At 44.4% G+C, this 13,094-nt stretch overlaps 1 protein-coding gene across 2 annotated transcripts in view; it reads left to right on the forward strand.

Moving 5' to 3' along the window:
* The window catches only part of Ano6 (anoctamin 6), a 175,736-nt gene that overhangs the window by 126,378 nt on the left and 36,264 nt on the right, over nt 1–13,094 (forward strand). For both annotated transcript variants that reach the window (XM_034516714.2, XM_034516713.2), the window contains 2 exons: nt 3,461–3,566; nt 7,833–7,893. In XM_034516714.2, the coding sequence (XP_034372605.1) occupies nt 3,461–3,566; nt 7,833–7,893 (167 nt within the window). The remainder of the gene's footprint in view (nt 1–3,460; nt 3,567–7,832; nt 7,894–13,094) is intronic.

Consider the following 13,094-nt stretch of genomic DNA (forward strand, 5'->3'; position numbering starts at 1 on the left):
GTGGTCCTAGATTTGAATCTCTCTGAGTGTATCCTTCTAAGATCTTGCGGAGTTTCTCAGATGTAGAGATGACAGCTTTCATCAAAATTTGGAAGTTGGGCTCATCCATCAATGGTTCCTCTGTCATTTCTTCCCTTTCTGCAACTTGCCGATGCAAGTGCCGATGTGTCTGACAGATCCCCTGGTATTTGAAGCTAGATTTTCAGGTGTTGTCTATTCCATTTTTTTTTTTTTCCATTTCTCAGACTGTATAGACTTAAGAGACACATTAAGTTTCTTATCTGCAGAGGAGAACCTTTCATGACTTTCTCATTGATGTTACTGTGCTTTGTTTGAATTTCTTCATAGTTCTTGTAAACGTACTGCTTTTCTCACTCAGTGAGACTCGGTCACATTGTTTCTTTAATGCCATGGTGTGACTTCCTTTAGTTCTCAGCACGTATTTGCCCACCCGGGATTCTGGTGTGCCTGTGACTTGCACGTTAAGAATTTGACATTTTAAGTATTATACTGTAAGAGCCAGGGGAATCAGATTTTTCCCTGCGGGTTTATTTGCTACTTCTTGTTGCGATTCCTCTGCTGCTCTTGTTCCTTTCCTGGACTGATTCCATGGTCTGTGTTCCCTGCCTTGTATGGGCACTGAAGTCTGTGTGCAGTAGATCACTGCACACCAGTTAGATTACGGCAATTCCATTGATGCTGGGTCCTGTCCTTTTTCCGTGTCATGTGTATTGGGAATGTGTCTGACACTCTAACAGACAGTATTCCTCTCTCCTAAGGCTTCCACTTCTGGCTTAAGCAGAAGCCCAAGATCAGCCTCAGGTTCTCTCGGGCTTGGCCAGGCTTATGTATTCTTATCTAGAAACATATGCAGCTCACGGATATCGTAGAGGTTTGGTGGCTGTGATACGCCATACCTAGTTCTTCCTTTAAAGGTCTGGGGTTTGTATCTGTGGTTATGACTGACTCAAGCAGCTGTTGTGTTAAGTGGTTGGAGCAGACAGTAGGGAGACTGGAGTTTTCCACTGTGAGAGCCCTGGGTTTGAGGTAAGAAATTGGTAACAGTCATGAAGCTTCTCCAGGGAGCTGCCGGACAGGTCCAACACTGGCTCTCCTGGGCAGGGTTTCCTGAAGCAGCTCCAGACACGGCGGCTGCTGTGAAGCTGCTCTTGTTCACAGTGGCTGGAGGCTGAGAGGTTTTAAGGCTGTCATGAACCTGAGGAGATGGGTAGGGTAACTGGTCTAGTTAAATTTTTTTTTTTTTTTTTTTTTTTTTTTTTTTGTATTTCAAGACAGGGTTTTTCTCTGTGTAGCCCTGGCTGTCCTGGAACTCACTCTGTAGACCAGGCTGGCCTAGAACTCAGAAATCCGCCTGCCTCTGCCTCCCAAGTGCTGGGATTAAAGGCGTGTGCCACCACCGCCCGGCTAGTTAAAATGTTTCACAGCTGATGTACTCTTCACAGATTGGCCAGCCCTTAACACACACACACACACACACACACACACACACACACACACACACACACGAGGGGAGTTCCCTAGGCAACTTTCAGAAGAGGATGAGTTTGAACATTTTTATCATTGTTCTCATTGCATTTATGAATGAGTAGATTCTGTTAGGGCTGACATGGTCATCTCAGACATGTTTCCCAAACCCATATTTCTCTGGGTTATTTGCAAGGTCACCTGACCAGCTGTAATGCCATCCCTCCCATTCCCGCCGTGTCCATCTGAAGCGGCATCACCTCTAAGAGCAGTCTACAACTCCTCGTCTATTTTCCTTAAATCTTGGATATATCGGTAACTTCCTCTGTGGTTTTCATTTCCATGGTAACAGCATTTCTCCTTAACCCAAGATTGTTGAGATATTCTTTTGTCGTTATTATATTCTCTTAAAAATATTTTTTATTTTCAATTATGTGTGAGTGTTGATAGCACAGGTGCCCCTTTAAAAGCCAGAAAAGGCATCAGGTCCCCTGGAGCTGGAGTTACAGGCAGTTGTGTGCTGCTCTCTGTAGGTGCTGGGAACCGAACTCAGGGCCTCTGCAAGAGCAGTATGTTCTTTTAACTGTGGAGCCCAGCTCTTCAGCCCTGGCTGTTTCTTTTTCAAATTCTATAGCTATCATTCTTGTTTCTCAAATGGAATTGATTTTTATGTGGCACAGTAGGGTTCATGTTTTGCCATGCATCATGAATTGAGCTGTCCGTTCCTATCTGCCTAATTCGGGGCCAGATCTTTGGGTGTAGGTAGAAGCCTTTGTATGTTTTATTTTGTGCTGCTGTTGTTGGTTTGGACTGTGTCAGCTGTGTCTAATCAGCGACTCGTCTGTTCTGAGCTTTGCATCTTCCGTGAGATTTGTAGAGTAATAGAGAAAGATCCAGCAAGAATCCTGCCGTCCCCAGCGCCCCGCCACCAAACAATTCTGAAATCCTGGTGCAGACCTTCCCCCTGTATTTGACAAAGTTTTGTAGGTTTTTTTTTTTCATATAAATCTTAATACATCTTTGATTAGATTCATTCCCAGACACTATACTTGTTAAGCTACTGAAAAAAAAAAATAGTATTTAAAAAAATGTTATTTCCCAATTGTTTCAAGTGGATAAGGAGAAAATCTCTTTTTATTTCCCTGTGTATACTTTACATATTGATTTCGTGTCCACAAACTTTACTATTATCTCTAGGTTCAAGGCTAGACCTAATGCTACAACTAGGATCCTTGTGTGGGGGCGGGGTTGGGGTCTTAAGTTGCTTCTGTCTGAGGCTCATGGAAACAGAAGCAGTCATGTGATTCCTATGTCAGATACAAATAGCAACTGGAGGGGTTTTAGGGAGAACTGGAGTGGTGTGTGGAGACAGCTGTGATCTGTGAGAGGTTGTGGGTTCCCTCCTCCCAATGCTCAAAGCCCTACGCCGCTAGAGTTCCTGTGCTTTGCGAAGTGGTTAGGAAGACCCTTTCTCTTATCCCTGAGTTAAGTAGGTGTGGGCATCGTATGGAATTCTCGAAGAATTAGTAAAAGATATTATATTAACTATTAGGAGCTGGAGAGATGCCTGAGTGGCTGAGAGCACTGACTTCTCTTCCTGGGAACCTGGATTCCATTCCCAGCCCCCGAGTGTTGGCTCACAACCATCTTATAACTCCACCCCAAGAGGATCCAGTGTCCTGACTTCTGTGTACATGGTGCAAAGACATACATGCTAGCAAAATACCCACGTAAATAAATAAAAATAAAGGTTTAAAATATGTAAAAAAAAATATTTAAAGAAAGCTTGTAGATGGTTGACTATCCTGTATACTTTCAGAGTTTCTATGTGGCAAGCCTTTGTCAGAATAATGAATATCTCCTGTCATCCTGTTTCACGGGATTCAGATTTGTTGCTTGCCATGGACGGACTTAGATTTTATTATGTTGATAGAACATGAAAGCCTTTTGTTAAGTTGTTTTCTTTTTTCTTTAGCAAAGAGGTCTGTGATCCTGACATCGGCGGCCAGATCCTGATGTGTCCCCAGTGTGACAGGCTGTGTCCATTCTGGAGGCTGAATATCACCTGTGAATCTTCTAAGGTAGTTTCCAATATTCCAGATGTTTGCAGAAAATAGTCACTTAAGCATAGCATACAAATTAGTCTCCCTTTGAGGAATTTTAAAAGGACTTTCTTAAGTAAACTCCCCCTGAGGTATACTCGAAGGTAGTGCGCAGTACGCATGCTTCCTCTGCATTTACAGATAGTCAACTGAAGAGTGACCACTTCTCAGAAGTCTCAGGGGAAGTAAAGATGTGGTGGGTTTGAACCTACTTGAGTAACTCAGTTAATCCAAAGGGAAGTTCCAAGATCAGCTTATTTTGAGTAGAGTTTTCCTTTCTCAGGGTTAGGGGTTGCCCTACCAACGAGCTGTAACCTGAGCCATACATATACCAATGCAAGTGTTTGTCTTAATTCAAGTGAGTAAAAACCTAAAATGTATGCTTGTCAACTTGTACTTAGAAAACCTGCGGTTTGTACAATTTGTGTTTTCTGCCTTTCAACAGGTACAGACACTATATGCTCAGATTTTTAAAGCCCCTGTGCTCATATTTAGACTGTATCTGTTAATATAGAAGGAAGGTTTTGTATTTCGGTGATAAAAGGTGTTTGCCTCAAAACATCCTCACAAAACACAGGTGACACTCTGAGTACTGGCTGGTGGGGCGAGCTCCTGAGACCTGGGAAACTTGGGTCCAGCCTTGAGACAGGAGCGAGCGTGCCCGAGAAGCTATGAGCTTTGACAGACAGCTTGAAGTCTTAGCTCCTCAGCATTTCAACCTGTAAAGTGGGAATGATTTCGCCTACATCATGATGCTTTTTCTCCGGAGGTAGGAAAACAGCCTGGCCTGTCATGATGGAGTACTGGTCTCTGATGTGAATCTTGTCCTGCCGTGGGAGACCAGCAATCGTTGTGTGGTCCTGAAGCGTTCTGACCTAATTCATCAAAGTCTGATGTTTAAGAGTAGTGCTAGAATGGTGGGCTGGAGAGACTGCTATTCTAGAGGTCATGAGTTCAATTCCCAGCAACCACCTGGTGGCTCACAACATCTGTAATGGGATCTGATGCCCTCTTCTGGTGTGTCTGAAAACAGCTATATTGTACTCATATAAATTAAAAAAAAAAAATTTTTTTTAAAGTAGTGCTAGAGTATTGATTTCTCTTTTTAACTTCATTTTAGACTTATTTATTTGAGTACACTGTCGCTGTCCAGGGCATCAGATCTCATTACAGATGGTCTTGAGCCACCACATGGTTACTAGGAATTGATCTTCAGCCCTAGAGTATTGATTTTTATACTTTATTAAAGTGTGTGTGTGTGTGTGTGTGTGTGTGTGTGTGTGTGCAAGCAAGTGTTAAAATGAAAAGAGAAATTTGTGGAGTTGTTTCTCTCTTTCCACCTTCTTTGGGGGTTCCATGTCAGCAGGCTTTTGCGGCGTCTTTACCTGCTGAGCCATTTTGAGGATAAAAACTTTCTGGTGTTCTTATACTGATTACATCACCTTTGGCACATAGCACTTGTGAGGTAGGCAGAATCATTCTCCCATTTTACAGGCTGAATCACTGAGACCCTGAGAGACTAAGCAATCTGTTAAGCTACACAGCTAGGAACTGGCAAGGACAAGAGCTACAGCAGACCTGTGCTGCCCGCCATGCCGCATTCCTCACTGCCTGGTGGCCCGCTACTTGTTATAATGATTGTGGCACATTGTCAGCCTAATTGATTTCTACACTTAACTAAGATTAAAAAGGATTTGAGCCAAGGCAGTGCCCACCCAGACCGTGGACTAGAAGACTGCACTGATTATACAAAGTAAGACTCAAGGGAGCTACTGGCCGATGATTTGGGACTGATAAATTACAGGCAGTTGTTAGCACATTCCCCGAGGCTCTGCACCCAAGCGGTGGTGGTGCACACACGAAGCCACAGTGGAAGTTCCTGTCTGAAGGCATCCTTCACTCCTCTCTCCCCCTCCACACTCACGCTTTCATTCCTTTGACTCCACCTACCTCACCTTAGCTGAGTACTTTCAAGTGTCTTTCATTGTTTGGGGGAAGGTAGGGGAGGGAAGGACTTTGTTTCGTAAAAGACTTCTTGAATCTTGTGGGAGCCATGTACAAAGCAAAGGACACAAAGACAAGAATCGAAGAGAAAGGAATGAAAGGGGCGGGGCAAAGATGAAAGGGGCGGGGCAAGGATGAGAGGGGCGGGGCAAGGATGAGAGGGGCGGGGCAAGGATGAGAGGGGCAGGGCAAGAATAAATGGGTCATGGGAAGGATGATCTTTTCCATCCTTAATTCATTGATTAACTTACTAATTTCTATCTCTCTTCTGAAGAGATGTTCACACATTGATATGTCTCCAACAAAATGCTGGCTTGCTCTTAATGTATCTGGACCACTGTGCCAGCTGCCAATCAAGATAAGCTAGGCTTCTAAGTAAGCATGTTCTTTACCAAACTCCCCTACTCCTGCTTCCATAGGACTCTCAGGACAAAGCAGAAAGGCCAAATGTCTGCTTAGTAGCTTGGCAGCTTCACCTATGCCTAATCCCGCCCTGGGGTACCAGGCACATCCCTCACTGGGAACTGGGCGATTGGCACAACTTGTATCAGTTCCAAAATGAGAGTGTCAAAGGGCGGGATCTTGAGGAAAGAGGGGAATATTTTTCACAGCACTTCGTGTGCAGTTATTTACAGTAAATGGCTGAAGGACATCTCAGAGCAATGGGTCCCCGCAGGCAAAGAGTAAAGATACAGGGAAGCATCATCTGTGGGACACCCAAGCATAACAAATATATCTTCCTTCACCTGGAGATTGTTTTTTTAAAAGAGGGGTTGTCTCCTGAAACCATTGAGAATCATGCTGTTTGGTTAAGGTCCACATGGATGACTGAGGCACTTGTATCCGATTTGGAAACCGGGGCGGATAAGAACATAACTAGATACATAGCTTCTAATGAAATTAACTAATGATTTTGCATACATGAAAAAAATTACATAGCTTTGAGTATAAAAGGCAACTGAAAAAAGAAAGCTATCTAGACAGAGTACATCCCACGTAGAAACACCTTTCAATGTCACCACTGCAGAAGTTCCCCGGTTCACCTGGATCCTCTTTGTGCAGCCCCTTCTCCCTTTACTCTTCTCTTGGTCTCTTGTGAAATAGGCAGAACACAGGGCTCCCACTTTGCCATTGGCTTTGTGAGTCCTTCCTTAAGGATGTTTTTATGTGCTCACTAATGAAACGTTGGTAACTGTGATGGTTTGTATATGCTTGGCCCAGGGAGTGGCACTATTTGGAGGTGTGGCCTTGTTGGGGTAGGTGTGTCACTGTGGGTATGGGCTATAAGACCCTCATCCTAGCTGCCTGGAAGCCAGTTTTCCACTAGCAGCTGTCAGATGAAGATGTAGCACTCTCAGCTCTGCCTGCCCCATGTCTTTCTGGATGCTGCCATGTTCCCTCTTATCTTGATGATAATGGACTGAACCTCTGAACCTGCAAGCCAGCCCCAATGAAATGTTGTCCTTATAAGAGTTGCCTTGGTCATGGTGTCTCTTCACAACAGTAAAACCCTAACCATGGCAGAAGTCAATTAGATTTTTTTTTTTTCTTCAGCCAGTCATAAAGGTAGCTAGGCTGTGTCCCTCACCAAGGAGATGGAGTTTGGCAACTGTAGTAGCGACGTCTCGGTGAGAGAGATCCTTCCTGATAATTGTACCAGTGCCATCAGCAAAAGCACCTGCACTGCCTTGATCCCACTGAAAACCCTCCTCATCGCTTACAGATGCAAAGCCGTCCTCGGGTCGGTGGAAGCAGGAGGCTCTTGGAGGAGAGCCATCGCTACATAAACTCAGCTTTGTATTTTTTTTTTTTTAATAAGGAATATTTCTGGAATTTATCCTCTGAGAGGACTAAGACAATGATAAGAGGGCAAACTATAAAGTTATTTAGAGGGCACTGGATCCTTGGAGCCGTTCGCTCAGCCCTTCCACTCACTCTGACAGCTCATAAAAGAGGCTTTAACGGCCTGCAATCTTAGCAGATGTGCCTCGTCCTTTATCGCTGTGCGGGAAGATTCCACTGGAAAATGTACTCAAGGCTCAGCCGCGAAAGCTGTTTGCTTTTAAAATGTGAGAAATTCCATCTGTGGGTATGTCATACGTGTGGTGATTGTTAAACCAGCATCGGGCCCGGCGAACACTGCAGGCTGCAGGGTACACGGAGTATTAAAGTGTTACGTGTTCACTAAGTTCTGATGAGTGAGGAATTGACTTATGTATGCGTCACCTCTCTGTTTTTCAGAAATTGTGCATCTTTGACAGTTTTGGAACCCTGGTCTTTGCTGTATTTATGGGAGTGTGGGGTAAGTTACTTTCGGTTTTTGCCCAGTTTGATGGTGTCTGTGCAATTTTGTGTAAGCTATCAGATTCATCTACTTTCAGGACTATGTCCTGGCTGAGTCCCCACTCCTCCCTCCAGAGCTTCATTGGTAGTTGTCATTAGATTTTACTGTATGAAAATTTACCTCAGAAAGCCATGGCTTCAACAACACACATGGTTTCATTCTTTTTTTGTTGTTTTGGGATTTTTTTTCCTCCCTCAATTCCCTGAGTCACACTTGGCCTGATCTCTGAGGTGAGCCTCAGAGCTTCTCTGTAAAGAGTTGATCTAGCAGCAAGAAGCCTGGATTAGTCTGTGGGGTTCCAAATGGTCTCACCCTCAAATGGTCTGGCCCAGGATTCTTTATGGGGTCTTCAGAGATACAAAAGGAAGCAAAGGACCACAAACCCCAATGTGTTTGACATCAAAATTATTATTGACATTTATTCTGTGAGAATTTCATCCAATTAAATATGGTCATGTCCACCCCCTGCTTCACTGATCAAGTTGCCCCTGGATCCTCCCAATACATCTTCCTCTCAATTTCGTGGTCTCCGCTTCTTTTCTGAATTAACTCACTGAGCCCAGTTGGTGCCTCCTGGGTGTGCATGGGTACTTTGCCAGCTACAGAGCGTGGACAGCCTACCTCTGGCCACTCCTCCAAAGGAGAATGGTTCTCCTTCCCCAAACAGCTACTGAATGCCAGCAGCTTCTTGGTTAGAGGTGAGGTTTTGTGATCTCAGCCCTAGTCTATGTTGTACTTTGGGCTGGCTTATTAGGGGCAGGTCTCGTGCAGGTAACCATGGCTACTATGATTCTGTGAGTATAGCAGCTATGCCTTGTCCAGAAGACAATTCTTCATGACACTTTTCCCTGTCCTCTGGCTGTTAAATTCCTCCTCCTCTTTCTCCTTCGCCTCCCCCTCCTCCTCCCCTTCTCCTCTCCCTCCTGTCTCCTCCTCCTCCTTTTCTCTCCCTCCTCCTCATCCTCCCCCTCCTCCTTTACAATGTTACCTGAACCTTGGCAGGGGTCTGATAAGAGATGTCCCATTTAGGACTGGGCATTCATGGTTACTTATTCTCAGCACAAGGAGAAGCTTTTTTACTGCCATTGAGAGCATCCTAGAACCATGGGTTTAAATTAAATGCTTAGAAGACAGCTTGACTGCCTAACCATTTAGGAAAGTCACAACTGTAGGTATCACCTTAGGGCCTATGACCTCCTCAGCCATGGGTTCTTGGCTCAGTTTTTAGTACCAGGCCTGACTTCTGTCCTGTGGAGCTGACCCCCAGATCCAATCAGAAAGCAATTGGTTACCTTATAAAAGTCATGGCATGACTGCCCTCGGTACCCACTTGCTAGGCAAAGTGTACCCACAAATGCAGCAGCAACATTGAGCAGCAACTGTGGTTGCACTGTTTGCTAATGTCCTGGCAGCTGCAGCAAGTCAGGCATCCGAGCCTGAGTCATGAGGGGATGGAGTGGGGAAGACGACCCAGGAGTGTGAGTCAGTGGAAGCCATCACTGTTTTGGTATCCATTATCCCAAATGCTCAGGACCAGAAGTGTTTCAGAACTCAGAATCATCGTCTTCTCTTTGTCCTCCTCCTCTCCCTGCTTCTACCCCCTTCCCCTGCATAGACAATGACAGGAACATCTTTAACCCCCAAATACAAAATCTACAATATTCCAAAAATCACAGTGTTAGTATAAGTCAGCACTTAGAATGTTTCCAGATTCCATGTTGGTAGACCAGGAATGCTTATCCTTATACTACAGCAATGCCTACAGTTGGGATTTGGCCTGTAGGGGCAGTGGGAAGGAGCAGGAGATTGTCCCTAAGCTTGCTTCTTTTTATACTTCTGTAGGATCGGAAAGTTTTTAAGTATATTTCACTGTGGTAATAATAGCCAGTTCTCTGTAATAAATAGAAAAGATGTGGTCTTAGTGTGTACGTTCCATGCAGAAACTGGATGCCATTCATCCTTTTGAATCTGGGTAGTGTCAGTGAGACTTCGGAGTGTTTGATTGGTGTAAATACTCTTAATATAGAAGGAAATCTCCTATCTTCAAGGATGCATGTGTTTCATTTCCAGTTGTGTTGTATGCATTGAGATCAGCAATGTCAGGTCATAGGAAAATGTAGGGGATGAACAGAACCATGCCTCTCGGCCTGAAAGGCAAGTCATTAGTGTGTGCACACAGAAGTGGGGGTTGATGGTCCTTGCAGGGCAGGTGGTGGTTGTACCTATGAAGGGCCACCAATGGTACATTGTACCCTTAAGAAATACCCATGTGCTAGGTGGTAAAGAAAGAATATCTTATGTCTATATGAATGTGGAACTAGTCCATAATAAATCTGATCACCTGTGGCATAGACAGGAAATAGAAGATGGGACATCCAGGAAGCAGAAAGAATTCTGGGATAGAGCAGGCAGATCTGCCTGGGAAGATGTGTCAAGACGGATGCAGGGTACCTAAGCACATAGATGCAGGTAACCAGCCACGTGGCAGAATGTAGGTTAAATTAATTAGGTTATTTTAGTTATGATCTAGTCACAGCAGAGCCTAGCTATATGGCCAAGGTATTTGTATATATCTTTTGAGTCTGAGTCTTTATTTCTGGGATCATGGGAAGAAGAAGTAGAGTTAACTTCTACAGAGTGGTGGTGGTCCATGCCTTTAAACTCAGCACTCGGGAGGCAAAGACAGGTGGATCTCTGAGTTGTCTGACTTCAAGGCCAGCATGGTGTACAGAGTGAGTTCCAAGACATCCAAGATAGCCAGAGCTACACAGAGAAACCCTGTCTCAAAAAAAAACAATAAGTAAATAAATAAATAAATAAATAAATAAATAAATAAATAAGCAAGCCAACCTCTGAGAGACAGAGAGAGAGAGAGAGAGAGAGAGAGAGAGAGAGAGAGAGAGAGAAGAGGAGAGACCCATGGATACTGTTCCAGGCCAGCAAAATCTATGGTGGCCACACATAGCCAGTAAGAGGCCCTGTCATTCAGACACTTAGCATGTTTTATTGGAAACTACACACTAGGAGATACTTGGCACAGAAGCATAGAGCAGGCGGGGGTGCAGCTCAGTGGTAGGGCGCGTGCCTAGTTTGCCTAGCGTGAGTGAGGCTCTGGGTCACATTCATGTATTGGGATCCTCTGTGTGGTCCTCCACTGTTGTAAACACATCATCTTCCTCCCGTAGTAGCCAGGGAGTTGAGCACATAGGTCGGCGCTCGTGATGTTGTGTGAGCCACAGCTTGTTATCTGTACAACTCTAACAGAGACATTTTAAGTAAAGGGGGAAAATACTAATTTTGGTGCAGGAGGGACAATGCTCAAATGTCCTAAGTTTCCTCTCTCTGATCCTTACCTGCACCCCGGGTGTAGAACCATCATGCATCAAGCTGCCTGTCAATCCTGGGTGACTTTAGGATGCAGAAGGCGTCTCTGCATTGCTTATAGAGTCGTATGTACATCTTTAAGGATGTGTGTCTGACGAGCTCTCTAAGTGCTTTACAGCGGTTTCCTCATTACCTCTGCCTTCCGAGGACCACTGCTGTGAACCTCATTACAGAAAGTCTGAAATTGCAGAGTTGAGGCTGCGGGAGGCTCTGAAGTCATTGCTAACCACTGCCAGCCCTGTGGCATCTCCCCCTGCACAGTATATCTGGCACTGACTAATTCTCAGTTCTCTAGAATCAGTAAACGTTGAGGGTGGGAAAACTTCTATAATCCTATATAGTACTAATCACATACATACTTAGAAATAGCCCCCATTTAGACTACACCATCCTGGGAGATTTGGGATTTATGGCATCTTAAGCACAAGCTGTGGTTAAAACAAAGATTCTGAACATATCCCAACCTCAGTTCCCCTTCCCTGACTCTACCTGGCTTAGACACGTGGTCACACAATACCATCTCCCAATGATCACATTTAAGGGAAATTTTTAAATAAGATATGGTGATTTCTGGGAAACTATCAGCTTCCTGGATCCAGAAGATCTAAGGAATCAGAAAGTCCAGTGACCTGAACTTGGAAATCACAAAACTGGCTGTATGTGCTAGTCCCGGGACTGAGATGTTCCCTCTTCTGTCTTCATTTCAGGGACGTATAGCCATGGTTAATGAGCATTTAAAAGTCATTTCTAGTGCCCCAGTGCAAGAGAGTCCTGGTTGGAAAGGTGGAATGGGGTGAGAAAGCTAATTTACCTTGTAAGTAACAACATCAGAAGAGCTTTTAGACATCTCAGACACGTTGCAGGGTCTGAACACTTCCACCTATCAGAGTTTATGTCTTGCCCTTTTACGTTACAGAATGTAACACTATACTGCTCTCAACAGTTTATTTTTGTGTCTGGGCATTTTTATCCGATACATATTTTCTTTAGATCATAATTAACGTAAGATCTATGTAACACCCCCTCATCTCTTATGTTGGTGGGCACTGGCAGAGTTTCAGCTGCATCTAGCTGACCAGAGCAGTGGTTCTCAACCTTTCTAATGCTGAAACCCTGTAATACAGTTTCTTATGTTGTGGTGGCCCTCAACCATAACATGATTTAATTGCTACTTTATAACTGTAATTTTACTACTGTTAGGAATCGTAATGTGGATATCTGATACGCAACCCCTGTGAAAGTGTCGCTCCGCCCCTAAAGGATTATAACCTACAGGTTGGAACCCCTGGCCTAGAGCCTCCTGGTGTGTGGTTTGCCTGGGTACTGAAGTACAGTGTTAGCCAGCGAGCCCAGCTTGTTGTACTACAGAGACACAGAGCTCTCCCTCCCATTTGGGACACAGTGAATATGAGTAACACTGATAATTCCCAGGAATACAGCAAAACACTGGCCAACTGCATCCATAGAGACCTTGGCTGTGAATACAAGTGAAGTGTTCCCCTCCATGCTTATAACCCCTGGGGCTTGCCTTCAAAGTTGAGAATCTAACAACTCTGTATTTTCTACCTGGCCACTTGCCCACTTCAAATCCAGTCACTTCCAAGGGTGAACTGCCCAAGAAGTAAGCAGTTTCCTACCCTTCATGTCAGGGAGTAAGGTTAGGCAGCTGCTTCTTTCTCCTTAGGTGTTGGTTAGAATTGTTCATGTTGCTTTTTGAGAGAAAAGTTATTTTCATGAATCCTCTTCCACTGGTAGAGTTGTTTCATAGATTCTGT

Source organism: Arvicanthis niloticus, chromosome 13, assembly GCF_011762505.2.
Source record: "Arvicanthis niloticus isolate mArvNil1 chromosome 13, mArvNil1.pat.X, whole genome shotgun sequence".
Lineage (NCBI taxonomy): Eukaryota > Metazoa > Chordata > Mammalia > Rodentia > Muridae > Arvicanthis > Arvicanthis niloticus.